At 53.7% G+C, this 25,790-nt stretch overlaps 1 protein-coding gene across 3 annotated transcripts in view; it reads left to right on the top strand.

Moving 5' to 3' along the window:
• Window positions 1–25,790, top strand: part of poc1a (POC1 centriolar protein A) — a 196,177-nt gene that overhangs the window by 135,020 nt on the left and 35,367 nt on the right. For 2 of the 3 annotated variants that reach the window (XM_086001787.1, XM_086001785.1), the window contains one exon: window positions 17,853–17,885. The exons of the other annotated variant lie outside the window; for it this stretch is intronic. In XM_086001787.1, the coding sequence (XP_085857913.1) occupies window positions 17,853–17,885 (33 nt within the window). The remainder of the gene's footprint in view (window positions 1–17,852; window positions 17,886–25,790) is intronic. 3 annotated transcript variants of the gene reach the window in all.

Below are 25,790 nucleotides of genomic sequence, written 5' to 3'. Positions count from 1 at the left end.
CTCTCCGCCCCCCCCAGTCGCTCGCTCTCTCTCCCCCCCAGTCGCTCGCTCTCTCTCCCCCCCAGTCGCTCGCTCTCTCTCCCCCCCAGTCGCTCGCTCTCTCTGCCCCCCCAGTCGCTCGCTCTCTCTCCCCCCCAGTCGCTCGCTCTCTCTCCCCCCCCCCAGTCGCTCTCGCTCTCTCTCCCCCCCCCAGTCGCTCGCTCTCTCTCCCCCTCGCTCGCTCTCTCTCCCCCCCCCAGTCGCTCGCTCTCTCTCCCCCCCAGTCGCTCGCTCTCTCTCCCCCCCCCCAGTCGCTCGCTCTCTCTCCCCCCCCCAGTCGCTCGCTCTCTCTCCCCCCCCAGTCGCTCGCTCTCTCTCCCCCCCAGGTCGCTCGCTCGCTCTCTCTCCCCCCCCCAGTCGCTCGCTCTCTCTCCCCCCCCAGTCGCTCGCTCTCTCCCCCCAGTCGCTCGCTCTCTCCCCCCCCAGTCGCTCGCTCTCTCTCCCCCCCCAGTCGCTCGCTCTCTCTCCCCCCCCAGTCGCTCGCTCTCTCTCCCCCCCCAGTCGCTCGCTCTCTCTCCCCCCCAGTCGCTCGCTCTCTCTCCCCCCCAGTCGCTCGCTCTCTCTCCCCCCCAGTCGCTCGCTCTCTCTCCCCCCCAGTCGCTCGCTCTCTCTCCCCCCCCAGTCGCTCGCTCTCTCTCCCCCCCCAGTCGCTCGCTCTCTCTCCCCCCCCAGTCGCTCGCTCTCTCTCCCCCCCAGTCGCTCGCTCTCTCTCCCCCCCAGTCGCTCGCTCTCTCTCCCCCCAGTCGCTCGCTCTCTCTCCCCCCCAGTCGCTCGCTCTCTCTCCCCCCCAGTCGCTCGCTCTCTCTCCCCCCCCAGTCGCTCGCTCTCTCTCCCCCCCCAGTCGCTCGCTCTCTCTCCCCCCCCAGTCGCTCGCTCTCTCTCCCCCCCAGTCGCTCGCTCTCTCTCCCCCCCAGTCGCTCGCTCTCTCTCCCCCCCAGTCGCTCGCTCTCTCTCCCCCCCAGTCGCTCGCTCTCTCTCCCCCCCAGTCGCTCGCTCTCTCTCCCCCCCAGTCGCTCGCTCTCTCTCCCCCCCAGTCGCTCGCTCTCTCTCCCCCCCAGTCGCTCGCTCTCTCTCCCCCCCCAGTCGCTCGCTCTCTCTCCCCCCCAGTCGCTCGCTCTCTCTCCCCCCCCAGTCGCTCGCTCTCTCTCCCCCCAGTCGCTCGCTCTCTCTCCCCCCCAGTCGCTCGCTCTCTCTCCCCCCAGTCGCTCGCTCTCTCTCCCCCCCAGTCGCTCGCTCTCTCTCCCCCCCAGTCGCTCGCTCTCTCTCCCCCCCAGTCGCTCGCTCTCTCTCCCCCCCAGTCGCTCGCTCTCTCTCCCCCCCAGTCGCTCGCTCTCTCTCCCCCCCCAGTCGCTCGCTCTCTCTCCCCCCCCAGTCGCTCGCTCTCTCTCCCCCCCCAGTCGCTCGCTCTCTCTCCCCCCCCAGTCGCTCGCTCTCTCTCCCCCCCCAGTCGCTCGCTCTCTCTCCCCCCCCAGTCGCTCGCTCTCTCTCCCCCCCCCCAGTCGCTCGCTCTCTCTCCCCCCAGTCGCTCGCTCTCTCTCCCCCCAGTCGCTCGCTCTCTCTCCCCCCCAGTCGCTCGCTCTCTCTCCCCCCCCAGTCGCTCGCTCTCTCTCCCCCCCAGTCGCTCGCTCTCTCTCCCCCCCCAGTCGCTCGCTCTCTCTCCCCCCCAGTCGCTCGCTCTCTCTCCCCCCCCAGTCGCTCGCTCTCTCTCCCCCCCCAGTCGCTCGCTCTCTCTCCCCCCCCAGTCGCTCGCTCTCTCTCCCCCCCAGTCGCCGCTCGCTCTCCCCCCCCAGTCGCTCGCTCTCTCTCCCCCCCCAGTCGCTCGCTCTCTCTCCCCCCCAGTCGCTCGCTCTCTCTCCCCCCCCAGTCGCTCGCTCTCTCTCCCCCCCCAGTCGCTCGCTCTCTCTCCCCCCCCCAGTCGCTCGCTCTCTCTCCCCCCCCAGTCGCTCGCTCTCTCTCCCCCCCCCAGTCGCTCGCTCTCTCTCCCCCCCCAGTCGCTCGCTCTCTCTCCCCCCCCAGTCGCTCGCTCTCTCTCCCCCCCCCAGTCGCTCGCTCTCTCTCCCCCCCCCAGTCGCTCGCTCTCTCTCCCCCCCCAGTCGCTCGCTCTCTCTCCCCCCCCAGTCGCTCGCTCTCTCTCCCCCCCCCAGTCGCTCGCTCTCTCTCCCCCCCCAGTCGCTCGCTCTCTCTCCCCCCCCCAGTCGCTCGCTCTCTCTCCCCCCCCAGTCGCTCGCTCTCTCTCCCCCCCCCAGTCGCTCGCTCTCTCTCCCCCCCCAGTCGCTCGCTCTCTCTCCCCCCCCAGTCGCTCGCTCTCTCTCCCCCCCCAGTCGCTCGCTCTCTCTCCCCCCCCAGTCGCTCGCTCTCTCTCCCCCCCCAGTCGCTCGCTCTCTCTCCCCCCCCAGTCGCTCGCTCTCTCTCCCCCCCCAGTCGCTCGCTCTCTCTCCCCCCCCAGTCGCTCGCTCTCTCTCCCCCCCCAGTCGCTCGCTCTCTCTCCCCCCCCAGTCGCTCGCTCTCTCTCCCCCCCCAGTCGCTCGCTCTCTCTCCCCCCCAGTCGCTCGCTCTCTCTCCCCCCCCAGTCGCTCGCTCTCTCTCCCCCCCCAGTCGCTCGCTCTCTCTCCCCCCCCCAGTCGCTCGCGCTCTCTCTCCCCCCCCAGTCGCTCGCTCTCTCTCCCCCCCCAGTCGCTCGCTCTCTCTCCCCCCCCAGTCGCTCGCTCTCTCTCTCCCCCCCCAGTCGCTCGCTCTCTCTCCCCCCCCAGTCGCTCGCTCTCTCTCCCCCCCCAGTCGCTCGCTCTCTCTCCCCCCCCAGTCGCTCGCTCTCTCTCCCCCCCAGTCGCTCGCTCTCTCTCCCCCCCCAGTCGCTCGCTCTCTCTCCCCCCCCCCAGTCGCTCGCTCTCTCTCCCCCCCCAGTCGCTCGCTCTCTCTCCCCCCCCAGTCGCTCGCCTCTCTCTCCCCCCCCAGTCGCTCGCTCTCTCTCCCCCCCCAGTCGCTCGCTCTCTCTCCCCCCCCAGTCGCTCGCTCTCTCTCTCCCCCCCAGTCGCTCGCTCTCTCTCCCCCCCCAGTCGCTCGCTCTCTCTCCCCCCCCAGTCGCTCGCTCTCTCTCCCCCCCCAGTCGCTCGCTCTCTCTCCCCCCCAGTCGCTCGCTCTCTCTCCCCCCCCAGTCGCTCGCTCTCTCTCCCCCCCAGTCGCTCGCTCTCTCTCCCCCCCCAGTCGCTCGCTCTCTCTCCCCCCCAGTCGCTCGCTCTCTCTCCCCCCCAGTCGCTCGCTCTCTCTCCCCCCCCAGTCGCTCGCTCTCTCTCCCCCCCCAGTCGCTCGCTCTCTCTCCCCCCCAGTCGCTCGCTCTCTCTCCCCCCCAGTCGCTCGCTCTCTCTCCCCCCCAGTCGCTCGCTCTCTCTCCCCCCCAGTCGCTCGCTCTCTCTCCCCCCCAGTCGCTCGCTCTCTCTCCCCCCCAGTCGCTCGCTCTCTCTCCCCCCCCAGTCGCTCGCTCTCTCTCCCCCCCAGTCGCTCGCTCTCTCTCCCCCCCAGTCGCTCGCTCTCTCTCCCCCCCAGTCGCTCGCTCTCTCTCCCCCCCCAGTCGCTCGCTCTCTCTCCCCCCCAGTCGCTCGCTCTCTCTCCCCCCCAGTCGCTCGCTCTCTCTCCCCCCCAGTCGCTCGCTCTCTCTCCCCCCCAGTCGCTCGCTCTCTCTCCCCCCCAGTCGCTAGCTCTCTCTCCCCCCCAGTCGCTCGCTCTCTCTCCCCCCCAGTCGCTCGCTCTCTCTCCCCCCCAGTCGCTCGCTCTCTCTCCCCCCCAGTCGCTCGCTCTCTCTCCCCCCCAGTCGCTCGCTCTCTCTCCCCCCCCAGTCGCTCGCTCTCTCTCCCCCCAGTCGTCGCTCGCTCTCTCTCCCCCCCAGTCGCTCGCTCTCTCTCCCCCCCAGTCGCTCGCTCTCTCTCCCCCCCAGTCGCTCGCTCTCTCTCCCCCCCAGTCGCTCGCTCTCTCTCCCCCCCAGTCGCTCGCTCTCTCTCCCCCCCAGTCGCTCGCTCTCTCTCCCCCCCAGTCGCTCGCTCTCTCTCCCCCCCAGTCGCTCGCTCTCTCTCCCCCCCAGTCGCTCGCTCTCTCTCCCCCCCAGTCGCTCGCTCTCTCTCCCCCCCAGTCGCTCGCTCTCTCTCCCCCCCAGTCGCTCGCTCTCTCTCCCCCCCAGTCGCTCGCTCTCTCTCCCCCCCAGTCGCTCGCTCTCTCTCCCCCCCAGGTCGTCTCAGTCGCTCGCTCTCTCCCCCCCAGTCGCTCGCTCTCTCTCCCCCCCCAGTCGCTCGCTCTCTCTCCCCCCCAGTCGCTCGCTCTCTCTCCCCCCAGTCGCTCGCTCTCTCTCCCCCCCCAGTCGCTCGCTCTCTCTCCCCCCCAGTCGCTCGCTCTCTCTCCCCCCCAGTCGCTCGCTCTCTCTCCCCCCCAGTCGCTCGCTCTCTCTCCCCCCCCAGTCGCTCGCTCTCTCTCTCCCCCCCAGTCGCTCGCTCTCTCTCCCCCCCCAGTCGCTCGCTCTCTCTCCCCCCCAGTCGCTCGCTCTCTCTCTCTCTCCCCCCCAGTCGCTCGCTCTCTCTCCCCCCCCAGTCGCTCGCTCTCTCTCCCCCCCAGTCGCTCGCTCTCTCTCCCCCCCAGTCGCTCGCTCTCTCTCCCCCCCCCAGTCGCTCGCTCTCTCTCCCCCCCAGTCGCTCGCTCTCTCTCCCCCCCAGTCGCTCGCTCTCTCTCCCCCCCCAGTCGCTCGCTCTCTCTCCCCCCAGTCGCTCGCTCTCTCTCCCCCCCAGTCGCTCGCTCTCTCTCCCCCCCAGTCGCTCGCTCTCTCTCCCCCCCCAGTCGCTCGCTCTCTCTCCCCCCCAGTCGCTCGCTCTCTCTCCCCCCCAGTCGCTCGCTCTCTCTCCCCCCCAGTCGCTCGCTCTCTCTCCCCCCAGTCGCTCGCTCTCTCTCCCCCCCAGTCGCTCGCTCTCTCTCCCCCCCAGTCGCTCGCTCTCTCTCCCCCCCAGTCGCTCGCTCTCTCTCCCCCCCAGTCGCTCGCTCTCTCTCCCCCCCAGTCGCTCGCTCTCTCTCCCCCCAGTCGCTCGCTCTCTCTCCCCCCCAGTCGCTCGCTCTCTCTCCCCCCCAGTCGCTCGCTCTCTCTCCCCCCCAGTCGCTCGCTCTCTCTCCCCCCCAGTCGCTCGCTCTCTCTCCAGTCGCTCGCTCTCTCTCCCCCCCCAGTCGCTCGCTCTCTCTCCCCCCCCAGTCGCTCGCTCTCTCTCCCCCCCAGTCGCTCGCTCTCTCTCCCCCCCAGTCGCTCGCTCTCTCTCCCCCCCCAGTCGCTCGCTCTCTCTCCCCCCCAGTCGCTCGCTCTCTCTCCCCCCCCAGTCGCTCGCTCTCTCTCCCCCCCCAGTCGCTCGCTCTCTCTCCCCCCCAGTCGCTCGCTCTCTCTCCCCCCCCAGTCGCTCGCTCTCTCTCCCCCCCAGTCGCTCGCTCTCTCTCCCCCCCAGTCGCTCGCTCTCTCTCCCCCCCAGTCGCTCGCTCTCTCTCCCCCCCAGTCGCTCGCTCTCTCTCCCCCCCAGTCGCTCGCTCTCTCTCCCCCCCAGTCGCTCGCTCTCTCTCCCCCCCAGTCGCTCGCTCTCTCTCCCCCCCAGTCGCTCGCTCTCTCTCCCCCCCCAGTCGCTCGCTCTCTCTCCCCCCCAGTCGCTCGCTCTCTCTCCCCCCAGTCGCTCGCTCTCTCTCCCCCCAGTCGCTCGCTCTCTCTCCCCCCCAGTCGCTCGCTCTCTCTCCCCCCCAGTCGCTCGCTCTCTCTCCCCCCCAGTCGCTCGCTCTCTCTCCCCCCCAGTCGCTCGCTCTCTCTCCCCCCCAGTCGCTCGCTCTCTCTCCCCCAGTCGCTCGCTCTCTCTCCCCCCAGTCGCTCGCTCTCTCTCCCCCCAGTCGCTCGCTCTCTCTCCCCCCCAGTCGCTCGCTCTCTCTCCCCCCAGTCGCTCGCTCTCTCTCCCCCCAGTCGCTCGCTCTCTCTCCCCCCAGTCGCTCGCTCTCTCTCCCCCCCAGTCGCTCGCTCTCTCTCCCCCCCAGTCGCTCGCTCTCTCTCCCCCCCAGTCGCTCGCTCTCTCTCCCCCCCAGTCGCTCGCTCTCTCTCCCCCCCAGTCGCTCGCTCTCTCTCCCCCCCAGTCGCTCGCTCTCTCTCCCCCCCAGTCGCTCGCTCTCTCTCCCCCCCAGTCGCTCGCTCTCTCTCCCCCCCCAGTCGCTCGCTCTCTCTCCCCCCCCAGTCGCTCGCTCTCTCTCCCCCCCCAGTCGCTCGCTCTCTCTCCCCCCCAGTCGCTCGCTCTCTCTCCCCCCCAGTCGCTCGCTCTCTCTCCCCCCCAGTCGCTCGCTCTCTCTCCCCCCCAGTCGCTCGCTCTCTCTCCCCCCCAGTCGCTCGCTCTCTCTCCCCCCCAGTCGCTCGCTCTCTCTCCCCCCCAGTCGCTCGCTCTCTCTCCCCCCCAGTCGCTCGCTCTCTCTCCCCCCCAGTCGCTCGCTCTCTCTCCCCCCCAGTCGCTCGCTCTCTCTCCCCCCCAGTCGCTCGCTCTCTCTCCCCCCCAGTCGCTCGCTCTCTCTCCCCCCCAGTCGCTCGCTCTCTCTCCCCCCCAGTCGCTCGCTCTCTCTCCCCCCCAGTCGCTCGCTCTCTCTCCCCCCCAGTCGCTCGCTCTCTCTCCCCCCCAGTCGCTCGCTCTCTCTCCCCCCCAGTCGCTCGCTCTCTCTCCCCCCCAGTCGCTCGCTCTCTCTCCCCCCCAGTCGCTCGCTCTCTCTCCCCCCCAGTCGCTCGCTCTCTCTCCCCCCCAGTCGCTCGCTCTCTCTCCCCCCCAGTCGCTCGCTCTCTCTCCCCCCCAGTCGCTCGCTCTCTCTCCCCCCCCAGTCGCTCGCTCTCTCTCCCCCCCAGTCGCTCGCTCTCTCTCCCCCCCAGTCGCTCGCTCTCTCTCCCCCCCAGTCGCTCGCTCTCTCTCCCCCCCAGTCGCTCGCTCTCTCTCCCCCCCAGTCGCTCGCTCGTCTCTCTCCCCCCCAGTCGCTCGCTCTCTCCCCCCCAGTCGCTCGCTCTCTCTCCCCCCCAGTCGCTCGCTCTCTCTCCCCCCCAGTCGCTCGCTCTCTCTCCCCCCCAGTCGCTCGCTCTCTCTCCCCCCCAGTCGCTCGCTCTCTCTCCCCCCCAGTCGCTCGCTCTCTCTCCCCCCCAGTCGCTCGCTCTCTCTCCCCCCCAGTCGCTCGCTCTCTCTCCCCCCCAGTCGCTCGCTCTCTCTCCCCCCCAGTCGCTCGCTCTCTCTCCCCCCCAGTCGCTCGCTCTCTCTCCCCCCCAGTCGCTCGCTCTCTCTCCCCCCCCAGTCGCTCGCTCTCTCTCCCCCCCAGTCGCTCGCTCTCTCTCCCCCCCAGTCGCTCGCTCTCTCTCCCCCCCAGTCGCTCGCTCTCTCTCCCCCCCAGTCGCTCGCTCTCTCTCCCCCCCAGTCGCTCGCTCTCTCTCCCCCCCAGTCGCTCGCTCTCTCTCCCCCCCCAGTCGCTCGCTCTCTCTCCCCCCCAGTCGCTCGCTCTCTCTCCCCCCCAGTCGCTCGCTCTCTCTCCCCCCCAGTCGCTCGCTCTCTCTCCCCCCCAGTCGCTCGCTCTCTCTCCCCCCCAGTCGCTCGCTCTCTCTCCCCCCCAGTCGCTCGCTCTCTCTCCCCCCCAGTCGCTCGCTCTCTCTCCCCCCCAGTCGCTCGCTCTCGCTCTCTCTCTCCCCCCAGTCGCTCGCTCTCTCTCCCCCCCAGTCGCTCGCTCTCTCTCCCCCCAGTCGCTCGCTCTCTCTCCCCCAGTCGCTCGCTCTCTCTCCCCCCAGTCGCTCGCTCTCTCTCCCCCCCAGTCGCTCGCTCTCTCTCCCCCCCAGTCGCTCGCTCTCTCTCCCCCCCAGTCGCTCGCTCTCTCTCCCCCCCAGTCGCTCGCTCTCTCTCCCCCCCAGTCGCTCGCTCTCTCTCCCCCCCAGTCGCTCGCTCTCTCTCCCCCCCAGTCGCTCGCTCTCTCTCCCCCCCAGTCGCTCGCTCTCTCTCCCCAGTCGCTCGCTCTCTCTCCCCCCAGTCGCTCGCTCTCTCTCCCCCCCAGTCGCTCGCTCTCTCTCCCCCCCAGTCGCTCGCTCTCTCTCCCCCCCAGTCGCTCGCTCTCTCTCCCCCCAGTCGCTCGCTCTCTCTCCCCCCCAGTCGCTCGCTCTCTCTCCCCCCCCAGTCGCTCGCTCTCTCTCCCCCCCAGTCGCTCGCTCTCTCTCCCCCCCAGTCGCTCGCTCTCTCTCCCCCCCAGTCGCTCGCTCTCTCTCCCCCCCAGTCGCTCGCTCTCTCTCCCCCCAGTCGCTCGCTCTCTCCCCCCAGTCGCTCGCTCTCTCTCCCCCCCAGTCGCTCGCTCTCTCTCCCCCCCAGTCGCTCGCTCTCTCTCCCCCCAGTCGCTCGCTCTCTCTCCCCCCAGTCGCTCGCTCTCTCTCCCCCCCAGTCGCTCGCTCTCTCTCCCCCCCAGTCGCTCGCTCTCTCTCCCCCCCAGTCGCTCGCTCTCTCTCTCCCCCCAGTCGCTCGCTCTCTCTCCCCCCAGTCGCTCGCTCTCTCTCCCCCCCAGTCGCTCGCTCTCTCTCGCCCCCCAGTCGCTCGCTCTCTCTCGCCCCCCAGTCGCTCGCTCTCTCTCGCCCCCCAGTCGCTCGCTCTCTCTCGCCCCCCAGTCGCTCGCTCTCTCTCGCCCCCAGTCGCTCGCTCTCTCTCCCCCCCCAGTCGCTCGCTCTCTCTCCCCCCCCAGTCGCTCGCTCTCTCTCCCCCCCAGTCGCTCGCTCTCTCTCGCCCCCAGTCGCTCGCTCTCTCTCGCCCCCAGTCGCTCGCTCTCTCTCGCCCCCAGTCGCTCGCTCTCTCTCGCCCCCAGTCGCTCGCTCTCTCTCGCCCCCAGTCGCTCGCTCTCTCTCCCCCCCAGTCGCTCGCTCTCTCTCGCCCCCCAGTCGCTCGCTCTCTCTCGCCCCCAGTCGCTCGCTCTCTCTCCCCCCCAGTCGCTCGCTCTCTCTCCCCCCCCAGTCGCTCGCTCTCTCTCCCCCCCAGTCGCTCGCTCTCTCTCCCCCCCAGTCGCTCGCTCTCTCTCCCCCCCAGTCGCTCGCTCTCTCTCCCCCCCCCCCCCAGTCGCTCGCTCTCTCTCCCCCCCCCCCAGTCGCTCGCTCTCTCTTCCCCCCCCCAGTCGCTCTCTCTCTTCCAACAACAACATTCCCTCAAAAATCCCCTCTGCACCGCCGGGCACTTCAGCTGGTATATATATACCATATAGACTGTATTTCCCATTCTTTAAACAAAATTTTTTTAGCTCTTCAATACATCGTAAATTAATTATTGCAGTTGGGTGTAATTGGGACCATTATGTCCTGAAATATAATAGTTATTATAGAGTCCCTGACGAGGAAGAGAGAAAAATTCCCAGTTCTACTCTTGGCTTCATCACCTCCACCCAGGCACAAATTGCACAGCAGCAGTGTTTCCTTGTGTGTCGTGTGTATCTCCCTAGTTCCAAGGCTTACAGATTGCTAAATTATATTGACTGGAAAGTAGGTCGAGAGCTTCCTGAAATGCCCTCTAGTAGGGTTCATAGAAATGAACTCCTAGATCGCTGACCCAGTCGTGAACAAAAAGCATCATAGAAGCAAGTTTGATGATGGAGACTTTTTTATTTCTTCCAAGACATCATAGAAAAAAGTTGACAATTTTTGAGGTTTTTTTTTAAGAATATTTTTGTATAAATTATGCATTTCATTTCAGGTGAATGCTAGAGGAGAGGTGAGCATAACTGTCCTTGGTATTGAGGCAACATTTGAGCCAGTATGGCACCAAGGAGCCCTTGCAAAACTGAGGTTTAGTTGAAAACCCTGCAGTGGCTGAAATTGTACCCCACAAGGGAAAATGGTCATGGTTGTTGGAGGCCAATAATTGCAGCCCCAGGATGTCCTGTAGGAGTTCCTCAGGGCTGCGCCCTTGGCACAACCATCTTCAACTATTTCATCAGATGTTCCTACCATCATAAAGGTCAGGAGTGAGACTGTTTTCTGATCATTTTGAAGTATTTAGCTCCATTCACAAATCCTCCAATAATGAAGCAGCCTATGTCAGTCTGCACCAGGAGCTGGGCAGCATCCAGATTTAGGCTGACAAGTGACATGTAATATTCACGCCACGTAATATTCACATCAGCAATAATGTTCTGTGGAAGTAGCTTGTTTCAGTTCATATTGTTTATAATTGAATTTTGGGAATAGAGTAGTTCCATGTGGATGAATCATCCTCAAGTCCTACAATCATAGCAACACAGCCATATGTTTGGGACCCAGGTCGTATAATTACCACAGTACCTTGCAATGTCTCTTAATTCTTGGATAACTGCATCTTCTTTTGCGGATTGCATGTCATATGTGCCATTCACATTTTTAATTCCTATGAAATATTCTTTGGAAACATTCTCACCTCTGAGTTAGAAGATTGTAAGTTTAAGCCCCACTCCAGAATTTGAGCACATAATCTAAGCTGACACTCCAATGCAGTGCTAGATAATGCTACAGTATCAGAAATGTTGCACTTTGGATGAACCATTGGCCCAGAAATTCGGGTCCCAACGCGTGAGTACGCACGGGGTACTCACGCGTAGGCCCAACGCAAGTGCTGGTTTCGTGCATGCACTGCGCATACGCAGGAAACCGGCACTTCTGTTCCCCTGAAAGAAGGGGTTGACAGGTGGAACGCGTGCGCCGGAGAGGCAGCGCGTGCGTATTGAACTTACGTTTTTTTTGCAGGTTTCTCTGGGAGGGTAAGTCTCCAGCAGTTACACTTTTAAAAAGCAAGCGCAAGTCCTGCTTTTAACAAGGTAAGTGGTGAATTAATTAAAATTAAAACATTTGTTCCACAGGTTTATTATTTTTAAATACTTTAAAGAAAGGTAAGTTTATTTTTAGCCCTGTTAGAAAATGTAATTAATTTTTTCAAAAATTTAAATTAATGTTTAAAATAGTTATTTCATGTAATTTATCGTTATTTTAAAAGTGATTTATTTTTTAAAATTTATTTGAAGTTTTAGTGATGTTTTGGGGCTTATAGTATTTATAGGCTTGACAGCCCTTCCTGTCAAACTTATGAATGAAGCATTCGCTGCTACCATTGACTCCCCATGGCCCACGTGATCCCAGGGGACGCATCGAACTAACTGCGCCCCTGGGATACGCAAGCACTGTGCGCCGGCAGTTGGAGGAGGCCCAGGATCGGAATCCCACGCGGGCCCACAGCTCAACGGCCGGCGCGCTAGGTAAGTGCAGGTCGGGGGCTTGCGCCCGCGGGAAGCTCCCAACCTGAATTTCTAGGCCATTGCACGAAGGTATCCGCTCCCTGTTTAGGTGAAGTTTAAAGATTCCGTGCCACAATAAGTGTCGGAAGTTCTGTGTCTTGTCCAACATTCCCCTCTCAAGTTGCACCACCAAAGACAGCTTAACTGATCAGTCACCTGTCTTGCTGATTATGGGATCTTGCTAACTGCAAAATGGCTGCTGTGTTACCTGCATAACAGCAGTGACTGCACTCCAGAATAATTCATGCAAAATGCTTTGAGAGGTTTCTGAGAAACATGATAAAGAAAGAACTGACAAATATATAGCGCCTGTCACAATCTCCGGACATCGCAAAAGGCTTTATAGCCAATTAAGTACTTTTGCAGTGTAGTCATTGTTGTAATGTATGGAAATGCGGTAGCCAATTTGCACACAGCAAGGTCCACATTATGTAATTACAAGTCGTTCTTTCTACTCCACAGCGGAGACCTGGCACTGAGTTTCCACTGACCAGAGAGGAAACTTAAGATAAAGCTTGTATTACATACTATTTACAGCACAGAAACAGGCCATTCGGCCCAACAGGTCCACACTGGTGTTTATTTTCCATCATATATTTATCTAGCTTCCCCTTAAATGCATCTATGCTAGTCGCCTCAACTACTCCATGTGGTAGCATGTTCCACACTCGAACCACTCTCTGGGTAAAAAAGTTTCCTCTGAATTACCTATTGGTTTTATTAGTGACTTTATGGCCCCTAGTTCTGGTCTCCCCCACAAATGGAAACATCTTCTCTACGTCTACCCTATCAAACCCTTTCATAATAAAGACCTCTATGAGGTCACCCCTTAGTCTTCCCTTTTCTAGAGAAAAGCACCCGAGTCTGTTCAATCGCTCAGTTCTGGTATCATTCTAATAAATCTTTCTCCAGTGCCTCTATATCCTTTTTATAATATGGGGACAGTACTCCATGTGTTCCAACCAAGATTCTATACAAGTTTAACATAACTTCTCCGCTTTTCAATTCTATCCCTTGAGAAATGAACCCCAGTGCTTTGTTTGCTTTTTTAATGACCTTATTAATCTGTCTTGTTACTTTTAGTGATTTGTGTATCTGTATCACCAGAATACCTCAGCTCCTCTACCCCATTTAGACGCATAGGCCTCTGAGGGAGCAGTGGGGCTCTTTTGTGGTCGGGAACCCCGGAAGGACGTGTTTCCCTTGGGTCCTGCCGAATTTAACAGCACGACCTGATTAACATCTCTCGTCTCAGTTTCCCTGCCGCAGCCGGCCAGAGAGGCTGGCTTGTTGTGGGGCGGGTAAGCCTTCGGCACCAAGCCGCAGCCAGGGAGAGGAGGGAGGGATTGGAAAGGCCAGGGGTGTGGGTGGTGAGGACAGAGGGTGGAGAGTGATGGTGGGGGGTGCGGTGGGTAGGCATTGGAAGGGTCGGAGGGGAGATCGGAGGCAGGGGGGATCGGGTGGGTTGAACGGAAGGATGGGGGTGGCGGCGGAAAGACACTGAGGCCCAGGAAACCCGGCCGACCAGGGCTAAATTTAAAATGGAGATTAATCTGAGGTACGCAGCCTTATTATAATATCTAAATGACCAACCCGCCTCCTGGGAACGGGTTGGTTGCCTGCCCCCCATCCTGTCTCAGCTAAAACCATAAGAAGGCTGGTTTGGGTTGAGTTTGATATTTTTAACACTTTTTTACCCAAACCCACCTGTTTTTGTGGGTTAAAATGCCCTTCTTATTTTCCAAGGAGTATGTGTCCTCCTTATTCTTCCTACCAAATTGTACCACCTCACTCTTATCTATAATGCAATTCATTTGCCAACTACATACCCATTCTGTAAGTTTATTGTTGTGAAATTTTATTTTATTTATTTAATCTTCTAGTTTTGTCACTGTACGTTTTGTTCATAAAGTATTTGCAGGAACATATAGCAGTAGTTTTGAGTTTGTTGGGAAAATTGAGCAGTGTGGCATGTTTTAATTATCTTCCAAGTTATAGAAACAAAAACAAAAATGACATTTATTTCCAGGATATTCCTTGGCTTAGTTATTTATCACATACCTCCTGCATATGTTTCTTAGCTTGTTTATAGACACAGTACTGGATTTTTATTTATGTTCAAAGTCCTGTACAAACGTTCCAATGGCCTATTCTTTAATTGCGTCAGCGCTGAAGGCGATTCCCATAAATAAGCTGAGTCTTATTAACTGAAACTTGTGCTTTTATACATACCGTGTATGACTTACTATGCCCAAGTTTAATAATTAACTCCTTAATTGCATTGTATTGCTGACTGGAGTCTGTGTCAGATGCCCATCATGTTCCTTTGTCTTTTCCAAAAGGTGAAAACTAGTATCGCGTCCAAACACTACACATAGGCTAAAACTACTTGGCCAGGTTTATTTACAGGTTAAATAATGCACAGAATGCAAGTAAAATATAATTGTGAAATAGCACAACATAAAAATAAAATTAGGATTAATTCACAAACAGTCAATATATCCTAAATATGATTTTTTTTTTTTAAAACAGGACTTTTAGATGACCCAGTTGGGTTTTTCTCTTGGTAGACCTTCCAGATGTAGTCATGTGCATGCACAGCATAAATTCCAGTTCAGCCTTGAAGTTTGGACATCTTGCCCAAATCTAAAAACTACAAGAGAACAATTTTGTACAGTTGTAAGGGTCTATGAAGATATATCTGTCACTCACCCATGAGGAAAGAGATAGTAAGTAGGAAATATTGCATATAAAGCAATTGCATTAATGAGCAATTTATCACACATCATTTATCATTACCTGCTAAGGCCGTGACAATGATTAAACGATTTGTACCTAGAACAGAGCCCCCGTGTCCTGACCAATTTCCAGATCAGTCAACCTGGTCTGGTTCCTGTATGCAACTTATCTTTTAGCCTCCTTTTCATAACCTATGAAATAGCAGTAGGAGTTTCTCTGATGTCACAACACATTCCTAAATCTTGCTTATTTTCAGGATACATGGTATATAGTTTCAGAAATTGACTTAAATACCACCATAGTATTTTGTATGGTTAATAATGTGTATCAGGTTGGTTGGGGGGGGGGGGGGATTAATGTAGAAATTGCTTTTTAGGGAATTGTCTTTTCTACTTCCTATAATTTATTGTATGTGAAACAATTTGAGATGCTTCTGAGAGACATGATACGGCAAGTCTGTCTTGCTGCAGTTCTACAAGGTATTGGTGAGGCCACACCTGGAATACTGCGTGCAGTTTTGGTTTCCGTATTCAAGAAAAGATATACTTGCTCTCGAGGCGGTTCAGAGAAGGTTCACTCGGTTGATTCCGGAGATGAGGGGGTTGACTTATGAGGAAAGGTTGAGTAGGTTGGGACTCTACTCATTGGAGTTCAGAAGAATGAGAGGCGATCTTAGCGAAACATATAAGATTGTGAGGGGGCTTGATCGGGTGGATGCAGTGAGGATGTTTCCACTGATGGGTGAGACTAGAACTAGGGGGCATAATCTTAGAATAAGGGGCTGCCCTTACAAAACTGAGATGAGAAGACACTTCTTCACTCAGAGGGTAGTAAATCTATGGAATTTGCTACCCCAAAGAGCTGTGGAAGCTGCAACATCAAATAAATTTAAATCGGAGATAGACAGTTTCCTAGCAGATAAGGGAATTAGGGGTTACGGGGAGAGGGCAGGGAAGTGGACGTGAGTCTAGATTCGGATCAGCCATGATCCTATTGAATGGCGGAGCAGGCCCGAGGGGCCGTATGGCCTACTCCTGCTCCTACGTCTTATGTTCTTATGTTTTCTCTCATACGTATTTCAAGGTTCTACTGAAAAGTTAAAATGTATTTAAGGGAAAGCAGGATGTAAAGTTTGGCAGCCTACAGTAGAAGTGACTATTTTTGAAATACTAACTGTAATTTTCTGTTCTGGTCAATTTGAGATAATTTTATTCTCTATGATTAGATGCAGCAATGATGTGCTCCAAGTATATACAATAATACAGAAAGAAAAGTCATACACCACTGCACAAAAAAACAATTATTCAGAGTACACATAATAAAGTAGGAGTATACAGTACCTGAAAGACAATCTTGATTGCCTATGGGCAGGCCATTCAAAACATATGCCACTCTCTCTGAGAGATAGTTATATTTAGACTGTCCATTTACCTTAGCTCTTCTAAGCTTCATCTTATGTCCTATCCCTCTCATTGTCATTTTCAGGGCTAGCGTAAAACTTTTCTCAAGCTTTAACTTGTCAGTATCCTTAAGGATCTTGAATACCTCATTAAGATCCCCTCTTAATCTTCCCTACTCTAGTGTAAACAGACTCAGCTTCTAAAGTCTCTTGTAGCGCAGATATTTAATGCTAGATTTCAGATGGGGTAATCTTTTGCTGCACCTTTTCCAGTGCCATGATGTTCTTCCCATAATATGGCAAACTGCGCACAGTACTCCTGACTGGGATGAACCAATGTCCTATATAGGCTCCGTATTAGATTAGTATTCAATTTCATGTGCTATGCAAACCTAAATCCTATTTGGCTTATTTACTGCTTTTCCACCTTATGGGCCAGCCTCCTCTAGCACTATATCAAAGTTCCTCAAAGAAGTCTAATGGGTTTGTAGAGCATGATACCACCCCAGTCCACATGAAGTCATGTTGACTTACCCTATGGCAACAACAATGCCTTGCATTTATGTAGTGCCTTTAACATAGCAAAATGTTCCAAGGCGCTTAACAAGAGTGTTATCAATAAAAAAAAATTGACACCAAGCCACAGAAGGAGATATCAGGACAGATGACCAAAAGCTTGGACAAAGAGGTTAGGCTTTAAGGAGCATCTTAAAGGATGAGAAAAAGGTGGAGAGGTTTAGGGAGGGAATTCCAGAGCTTAGGGCCAAGGCAGCTGAAAGCACAGCCGCCAATGGTGGAGCGATGAAAATCGGGCATGGGCAAAATGCCAGAATTGGTGGAGCGCAGGCAGCTCAAAGGCTTGTAGGGCGGGAGGGGTGAGGCCATGGAGGGATTTGAAAATGAGGATGAGAATTTTAAAATTGAGGCATTGTCTGACCGGGAACCAGTGTAGGTCAGCAAGCACAGGGGTGATGAGTGAATGAGACTTGGTGCGAGTTAAGGTACGGGCAGCAGAGTTTTGGATGAGTCTATGTAAAGTGGGAGATGGGAGGCTGGCAAGGAGAGGATTGGAATAGTCAAGTCTAGAGGTAACAAAGACATGGATGAGGGTTTCAGCAGTGATGAGCTGAGGTAGGATTGGAGTTGGGCGTTGTTACGGAGATGCAAGTAGGCAGTCTTGGTGATGGAGCGGATATGTGGTCGAAAGCTCATCTCGGGGTCAGACACACACCAAAATTGTGAACAGCCTGGCTCAGCCTCAGACATTTGCCAGGATGAGAGATGGGAATGGCATTTGTGGCGGGAATTAAAGACAATGGCTTCAGTCTTCCCAATATTTATTCGGAGGAAGTTTCTGCTCCTCCAATACTGGATGTTGGACAAGCAATGTGACAAATCAGAGACAGTGGTGGTGGGATAGAACTAAGTGTCGTCAGCATACATGTGGAACCTGATGATGTGGTTTCGGATGATGTCACCAAAGGGCAGCATGTAGATGAGAAATAGGAGGGGGCCACGGATGGATCCTTGGGGGACTCCAGAGGTAATGGTTTGGGAGTGGGAAGAGAAACCATTGCAGGTGATTCTCTGGCTACAATTCGATAGATAAGAATGGAACCAGGCAAGGGCAGTTCCACCCAGCTGGACGACTGAGGAGGAGCGTTGGAGGAGGATGGTGTGGTCAAACTTTGTTGAAGGCTGCAGATAGGTCGAGATGGATGAGGAGGGATAGTTTAACCATGGTCACAGTCACATCGAATGTCATTTGTGACTTTGAGAAGGGCTGTTTCAGTACTGTGGTGGGGGTGGAAATCTGACTGGAGGGATTCAAACCATGGTGTTTTCATACTGCTCTTGGTATTTCACAGTATCCTTCTTCAGAATAGCCTGTAATATTTTACCGAAGACAGAGGTCAGGCTTCACTGGTCTGTAATTTTCAAAGATAGATGCTATGTTCCCTTCTTTCTAGTCCCAATTCTTTTGATTCTCTAAAGGTCCCCACCAGAAAGTAACCAATTTTGTCAGCCATTTCCTCAAGTGTGAAGGCCATCTGACCCCAGAGTCTTATCCTCTTTCAATGCCTTTATTGCTTCCTTCCGTCCTTTATTAGGAATTGTTATTATCCTTAAAATGTACACCTCATTTCCAGAAAATCAACCCTCATTTCCAGGAGAGAATCAATGGCTTCTTCTGTGAACAGTGAAGCTGAGAAATCATTCAGGATATCTAACATTTCCCAAGTTCCCAAAACCACATTCCCCTCATTACCTTTCAAAGGCTTTACCATTTGTTTGACTTTCTTTTAACTCCACATCTATTTTATAGAAGCGTTTCATATTGTTCCTTCAATCCCATTTCATTGTCTATAATTTCTTGTCTCAACAGTTTTCCCTGACCCATCTATCACTGAACCAGAAGGTCTGTATTTGAGGAATGCCTTTTTTTTTACCCTTATTTCTTGCATTACATCCCTTACCCATTTAGGTTCCCTTCTATTATTGTATTTCATACCAAATGGTATACATTAATTTTGTAATTTCTACATTGTGCATTTAAAAGCATAACATTTCTCCAAGCTTTGTCCCTCTAATAATCTATTCCAATCTAACTTCTTTCCCAAAGTCCACCTTCTTAAAACAAAGTCTCACTTGCACTCTCCTTACCCATGATGCCAAACTCAGTTATGTTATGGCAACTGTTTTTAAGATGTTCCCTAACATTTAATTTGTTCAGTTATCTCTGGTTTGTTGCCTAAAACCAGAATCACCTTTCCCCTTGTCGAGAAGTAAATTTGTTTGCTCCTGCCCCCATTAAAGACCTCCCCATTAATTCCTGTTAGATTAAAATCCCCCATGACAATTATATTTGTGCTTAGGCATATTTTCCTAATCTGTTTGAATAAATCAGCATCCAAAGCTTGACTCTGACACTTGGGGGTAGAAATTTGTCGGCACCTGGTTTCAGGCGTGAAGGCAGCAATATGGCCTCAATGCCTGCCCAAACTGGGAAACCCAAGGCTGACCCCAAAATTGGGCCTTGGGCCTCATCTAAATAATCTAGGCGAGCTGCCAATGCCTATTGTGCTTCCACAGGCAACTTGCCTTTTTGCATGAAAAGAATTTCAGGCCGCCTACCTCAATGGCAACGGCCTTAGGAGAGAGCCAGGGGTTGGGGTTGGGAGTGATGGAGGTTGGTAAATAAAGCGGGAAGGGGCTGATTGCTGCTGGCAGTGGCCAACAGGAGTTCTGTGGAGGCTGGAGGGGCATCTCTGCTCCACGTGAATTTAAAAAGAAAATGACTAAAACTCACCTTTTCAGTGGCGGTTGGTTCCAAGGCTGCATCCATGCCAGGTGAAGCTGAATGGAGCTCAGGACACCAATTTCCCGAGGGGTCCTAAAGCAGGGATTAGGCTAATCATTTACAGACGTAAGTGGTCTAATGCCTGTTTTCGGCAGCTGCCAGGGATGCCTGAAAAATCACCCAACCCAAAATTGGGCTGGTTGTCTTTCAGGCGTCTTTGAAGGGCAGAATGTTGGTCCCCGAAATTGGACCTTGTTATGCCCATTTTATGCAACGCATTCCAATTTCTACCCCTTTGACCTGTAACAGACTCCAACAATTATCTTCTACTTATTCCTTATCTTAGCGCATGTTTCCACTTTGTACTAAATTCAGATTTAATTATATATGTTACCTTTGTATGTTTTATATAAAAAGCAACATCCTTTGGCAGTTTCCATAACCTGTGAAGCGACTCTGCAGGCCGGAACTTGATTACAGTTTTCCTGGAACATTTTTAAGAACATTGAATTTTATCACAATCATAGTGCTTCTTCTGGCTCCTTGAAATTGTTTCGGGCTATAGTTATACTACATCACTGTTCTGAGACCAATACCGTACTATAATTGCAGCTACTTGGCTCCCTGTATTATATTTTACATAATTTGTGTTTCTGCTGAAGTATTAAAATTAATTTAAGGCAACGCAGAATGAAAAGTTTGGTAGCAGCCTACATTGAGTACATAAAAGTGACTGGTGTTTCTAGAGCATTACATTCTACACATCATGAGAGAATAACTCACACTGGTCAAGTGTGACACAGCCTCCCAGAGGAGGTCTCGCATCTCTTAACTTTAATGCATTTAGGATCTCCTGAGTTATTATTTACTTCCAGAAATCGAGAAGATTCATATTATAGAATTTTTTTGTTGGAGCTATCTTACAACAAAGAAATTAAGAATCCATCTAACTAGTTCTGCTTTCAGTATAATTGGAACATTAAATATTTTGCATTTCACATCAGTTTTGACAGGGCCATAATGGAATGTTATTAATACGTGAGACCACTATAACACTTGTGACAGCATAGTAGTTCCTTAAGAGAAACTAAACCTACCATTTCATTTTTTCCATAAAAGTATTTATACATCTGCAATGCAATGCCAACTGCGGGTCCCTAAGGAATGAATGTGGCATTTTTCTGGAAGGTTCTTCAATTAACATGGAATAGCCGAAAAGCCACGCAGTACCGTTGTAGGAGAAACCGTAACAACGGCAACTTGTATTTACATAGTACTTTTAACATAGAAAAAATTTCGAGACGCTTCACAGATGTCTACGGAAAAAAATGGCTTTCTGAGCCAAATAAGGAAAGATTAGCAAAAAGAAACTTGCTCAAAGAATTGGAGTGGTTTAGAGAAGGAATTCCAAGCGTGGGTAGCTGAAAATACGGCTGTCAATGGTGGGGCGAAGGGAGGGGCAATCGAAAAGACCAAAGTCAGAGGAGAGTTTGAGAAGGTGCTGTAGGACTAGAGAAAATTACACAGATAGGGAAGGGCGAGACTGGCGGGACTTAAACCCACAAATGTTCATTTTAAATTTGAGATGTTAGGGGACCAGGAGCCAATGTAGGCCAGCAAGGCTGGGCTGTAATGGGCGAGTGGGACATTGGGGGTGATTTTGCCAATGGGGGCGTGTTGGAGGCGGGACTGCTGCTTGTCAGATTTTAGTCCCGCCTCCATCAACTTGTGGCCAACCTACGCTATTTTCCCTTGATTGACCTTGAGTCCACCCAGCGGGTTTAGCAGGCCAATTAAGGGGAAGCCGGTTACAGAGAACATCAGCTCTGTGAAGCTGTCAAACACTGACATTCTCTGTTGTTTGATGAGTTCTTGTATTCAAGACTCATCAAACCTCTTTTGTGAGCAGAAATTAGATGGCTGTTGCATCGGAGAATGCAGCAGCCATCTGTCATCTCTGCCGGTGAGGTGCGAGACTCTCCGCATCCCCAACTGTTGAAGCCTGCAGGAAGAAACAAAGGTAAGTAAACATTTTCTGTCACTTTCCACTCGCCTCACATACTTACCTCTCCACACTTGCACCCATCACTTACCTTCACAGCGCACTTTTGCACCCCTCCGAACCCCGCAAGACCCACTGCTCGCCTCGGTGACCCTGGCGGGGTTTCCTGATGTCTGGAAACCTGCGCCTCTGCTGGAAAAATGGGGATAATCCTCTTAACTGCCTGTTAACTACCTGTTAACAGGCAGTTAAGTGGCTGTAATCCCCTTCCCGCCTCCAGGAGATGGGACTTGGCTCTGGTCGGCTACCCGCCTCCTGGGGAGATGGCACAGAGGCGGGTTGGGGACAGGATGGGTACCGGCCCCCAGATTCTGCCATTTTCCCGGCAGTCCCGCCTCCCCAGGGCTGGCAAAATCCAGCCCATTGTGTGGGATAGAATATCGGTAGCAGAGTTTTGGATAAGCTGAGGTTTACGGAGGTTGAAGGATGGGAGGTTGACTAGGAGAGCATTGGAGTAAATGAGTCTGGAGATGACAAAGGCTTGAATGAAGGTTTTACTGTCGGATGGGCTAAGGTAGGGTTATTAGGGGCAGTGGCAGGCATTGTTAGGGAAGTGCAGTAGGGGATCTTTGTGATGGAGAGGATATGGAATTAGAAACTTGGTTTGGGGTCAAACAGGATATCGAGTTTGCAAAGTCTGGTCAGCCTGACACAGTGGCCAATGAGGGAGGTGGAGACGATGATAAGGGTACAGAGTTTATGCCAGGGACCGAGGGCATTGGTTGTGGTCTTAACAGGATTTAATGAAAGGCAGCGCTGTAGTATCCAATTAAACTCCCCAATACTTTTTTTTAACCAATGTTATTGCCTTCCCCTTTTCTAAGGGTATTGACTGGTGTTGTCCATGCAGATAGCGGGGAAATCACTGCCAAATGGGGTTCTGTCTTTGCCCAGTATTTATATACACATCTGGGCAGTTACACCTCTATTGACTAAGGGAGAGAAAGACAAACCAGGCCTGTTAGTCTAAAATGAGTTTTTGGCAAACTCTTAGGGCTAGAAATTCATTATAGCCCAGGAATGGTGGTATCTTTAGAAAAGTTTGAGAATTAGCGCCAGGCGCTAATGCTTTAGATTGCACGCAAAATTCATTCTCACTGCTCAAAGAAATGATTGGGGCGCTAAATCAAGTCTTAAAGGCCTAGCTCAGTGGTGTTACACTCAAAGGGTGGACCAATATCGGGTGCAGTCTAATCTCAACTCATCATTGCCACAGGCTTTTCCCAGTACTTAAAGGGGAGGTTCCTTGATACTGCAGCACCTCATTCTCAGCATTGTTGGCTGTGCAGCTGCCTCAGCAAGGAGAATCACAACAAGGAGAAGGAGTCGGAGGACTGAAGCAGATGTGCTCATGGCAGATCCACCTCAGTCGGATGGTCAGGGTGATTTAATGCTTCAACAAATGCTACATACCACCATCTGTACCACAAGCTTCACACACTGCCCAAAGTACCACACCCCCAGCACCCACACACCAACAATCTCTACCTACCAACATTCACACCCACATCTCACGCCTTGCACAAAATGACAGCCATTCAACTATGGCAGGCACAAGGGTCATTAGCTATTAGAATGAATGTAATATGTGTGATATGTTAATGCATAAATTTATTAATGGAGTTTGCAATATTTTGTGGGGTCTCTCATTTCACCTTTGTGCCCCCAGGAGGATGCTGTGATATGGCATGACACAAAGATGGTATGATGGGCATGTGGTGAGCAAAAGGGATCTGGGGTTTAAGTCATCCTGCTGTGAAGCTGGAGGTCTGTTTGGAGGAGGTGGCAGAGTTCTGTGACCACCAACTTGGTGATGCCGAGCCGTGTAATACGGAGGTCGGAGAAGTGCTGTTGGAATATCCTCGGAGGGTAAGGCCTCCTAATGAGAGCCCTGATGTCCCTCCTCATCCCTCTGCGCACATGTTCCCATATTTCTGGCTGCCTCCGCTCCCTCTGCCGTAAATCCTGGAGGGCGAGGTGCCATGCCAGTACAGCCCCCATTAATGTTGCCAAGTGTAGCAGTTTGACTCTTTTTGAACAATAAATGTAGCCACTTTGCACTTGCCAGAAGACTGCTTGAAATTACTCATACAAACTGCTCCACTGGCTGAAACTGACAAGAAGCCACTAAAACTAACCTGCTCTGACAGCTGCGAGTGATTAATGCTGATGCCTTTAAATAACGTCACTGGAGCCGGCATCAATCAGCTGTGCGCCTGCTCTCCCTGTCGCAGTCTGGTCGAGGTGCAAAGGTAAATGGCGAAAATCAATTTTACAGATCGGGCGCCCACACTCACTGACATCACAATCTGCCTGGCGTTGAAATCCACGGTGGTACTTTGTACCGGCGGCGCAGCGGGGGCTCTGGATTTGCCATGCGTCACTGGATTTGCCTCGCTGCTGGCGCTAACTGGAGGCGCTAACCAACTGAAATTTTCTCCCTTAGAATCCATAATTTGGGATCAGATTGATGAACATTTACAGATACATAGAATATTGTTATATCATGCAACTACCAGGATGATGGAAGGAAAACTAGATGGACCCATTGACTTCCATGGAAATTAGAATCGGGAGAGATGTATAACGGCGGCTGATCCGATATCGCCCGTTTTACACGATCGCCCAATGTCACAATTCCGCCCTGTGACTCAGCATGTTGTGAAGAGCATATTCCTTGGGGCCACTTGGACATGGCATCTCCTCTTGGGAAGCCCTTTTAGGAAGTGAAAAAGGAGAAGTCAGAAAGGAAGGCCTACTAACAGATAAGATGCCAATAATTATGTGCCATGTAGCTGATGTTCAAAATATGCCTTTGTTACTGCTTTAGTAAATAAGGAGAGTAAAGAGACTTATAAGAACATTTGGGGAAAAATTGGGGCACGAACTTCACCGGGGCGCTACTCTTAGCACCCTGAAAAAATTAGCGCCCCCGCACCCAAAATTCACTGGTAGCGCCCCAAGAGGGAGGCGGGGCGCTACTGGAAGCACCCCGCCTCCCTCTTGGGATGCTGCAAGTGAATATCACAGCACTACGGGCGCTGCGGCACGTCGCACCGTGGTACTGCAGGTCTTCCCTTATTACAGGGGAGGGGCCTTGCGCTAGGCCACCAGGGATCGGAGTGCCGGCAAAAGAGCCCGGCACTCAAGAGAAGTGCTGGGCTCACGGAGCGCAGCCTGCACTCCTCGAGAGGGCTGCAGAGGAGGCCGGGAACGGCAGAGGGGGCAGGTGCTGGCAGGTGGCCAGCAACAAAAATGGCCGTCCAACACCTCCCCTTTAATTTGTGCTGCCCCGGCCGCAGGTAGGCCCCCCCGACCCTGTCGGACATAGCATCCGGCGGTAAGTCAGGGGGCGCTACTGAAGATTGCAGCCGGGGCGCTGCGTGCAGTGATGATAGCCCCCCACGGCGCTGCGCCGCTGGTGATGACAACGGTTACCGCCGCCGCAAACCTCCCGCTGAATTTCGTGGGAGGCGTTGGCGGTGCCGCGCCCAGGCGCTAGTTGCTTTGCGCCTCGTTAGCGCTAACGTGAGGTGCAAATCAACCGAATTTTTCCCCCTTTGAATCTGACAACCAAATATGGTTTGCAACTTAATCCTTTTATTGTTTTCAATCAAGTCTTTTGACACACACAATGTTTCTAAGCATAGAGAGAAATAAATGCAATTACCCCGTTTTCCCCTGGGTAGAGACGTAACCTTGGTCGATCCTTTCGATCCTGACTCTCTCTACACATTGTGAAGGAAAGCTCAAGATCTTTATAGGCCTCTAGTTATGCACACTGTCCAAGATGATTCATTATGTCCTGATGAACAACTTTAACCGTTTCATTATTTCTAGCTACAGTACAAATCCACAAGCCATTTATATGTTTACAAAAAAGCAAACACTTTAATCATATGAGATTAAACCAAATCATAATCATAAGAATTAGGAGCAGGAGTAGGCCATACGGCCCTTCGAGCCTGCTCCGCCATTCAATAAGATCATGGCTGATCTTCGACCTCAACTCCACTTTCCCGCCCGATCCCCATATCCCTTGATTCCCCTAGAGTCCAAAAATCTATCTCAGCCTAGAATATACTCAATGACTCAGCATCCACAGCACTTTGGGGTAGAGAATTCCAAAGATTCACAACCCTCTGAGTGAAGAGATTCCGCCTCACTATTTTGAAGAAGAGCAGGGGAGTTATCCCCGGTGTCCTGGCCAATATTTATCCCTCAATCAACATAACAAAAACAGATTTTCTGATCATCATCACATTGCTGTTTGTGGGAGCTTGCTGTGCGTAAATTGGGTGCCGCATTTCCCACATTACAACACTCCAAAAAAGTACTTCATTAGCTGTAAAGTGCTTTAAGACGTCCGGTGGTCATGAAAGGCACTAGATAAATGTAAGTCTTTTCTTTCTCATCTCAATCTTAAATGGCCGACCCCTTATCCTGAGACTATGCCCCCTAGTTATAGACTCACCAGCCAGGGGAAACAACCTTTCAGCATCTACCCTGTTGGTCCCCCTCGGGTCCCCCTATGTTTCAATGAGATCACCTCTCATTGTTCTAAACTCCAGAGAGTATAGGCCCCATCTACTCAATCTCTCCTCATAGGACAACCCTTTCATCCCAGGGATCAATCTAGTGAACCTTCATTGCACCGCCTCTAAGGCAAGTACATCCTCAGATAAATCGACCAAAACTGCACACACTACACCAGGTGTGCTCTCACCAAAGCCCTGTACTACTGTAGTAAGACTTCCTTACTCTTGTACTCCAACCCCCTTGCAATAAAGGCCAACATGCCATTTTCCTTCCTAATTGCTTGCTGTACCTGCATGCTAACTGTGTTTCCTGTACGAGGACAGCTAAATCTCTCTGAACACCAACATTTAATAGTTTCTCACCATTTAAAAAATATTCTGTATTTCTATTCTTCCTACCAAATTGAATTACCTCACATTTCC

Source organism: Somniosus microcephalus, chromosome 11 (genome assembly GCF_052327205.1).
Source record: "Somniosus microcephalus isolate GS21.2 chromosome 11, FLI_Smic_1.0, whole genome shotgun sequence".
NCBI lineage: Eukaryota > Metazoa > Chordata > Chondrichthyes > Squaliformes > Somniosidae > Somniosus > Somniosus microcephalus.
The sequence above is the reverse complement of the archived record's forward strand: the minus strand, read 5'-3'. Positions and strand labels throughout refer to the sequence as shown.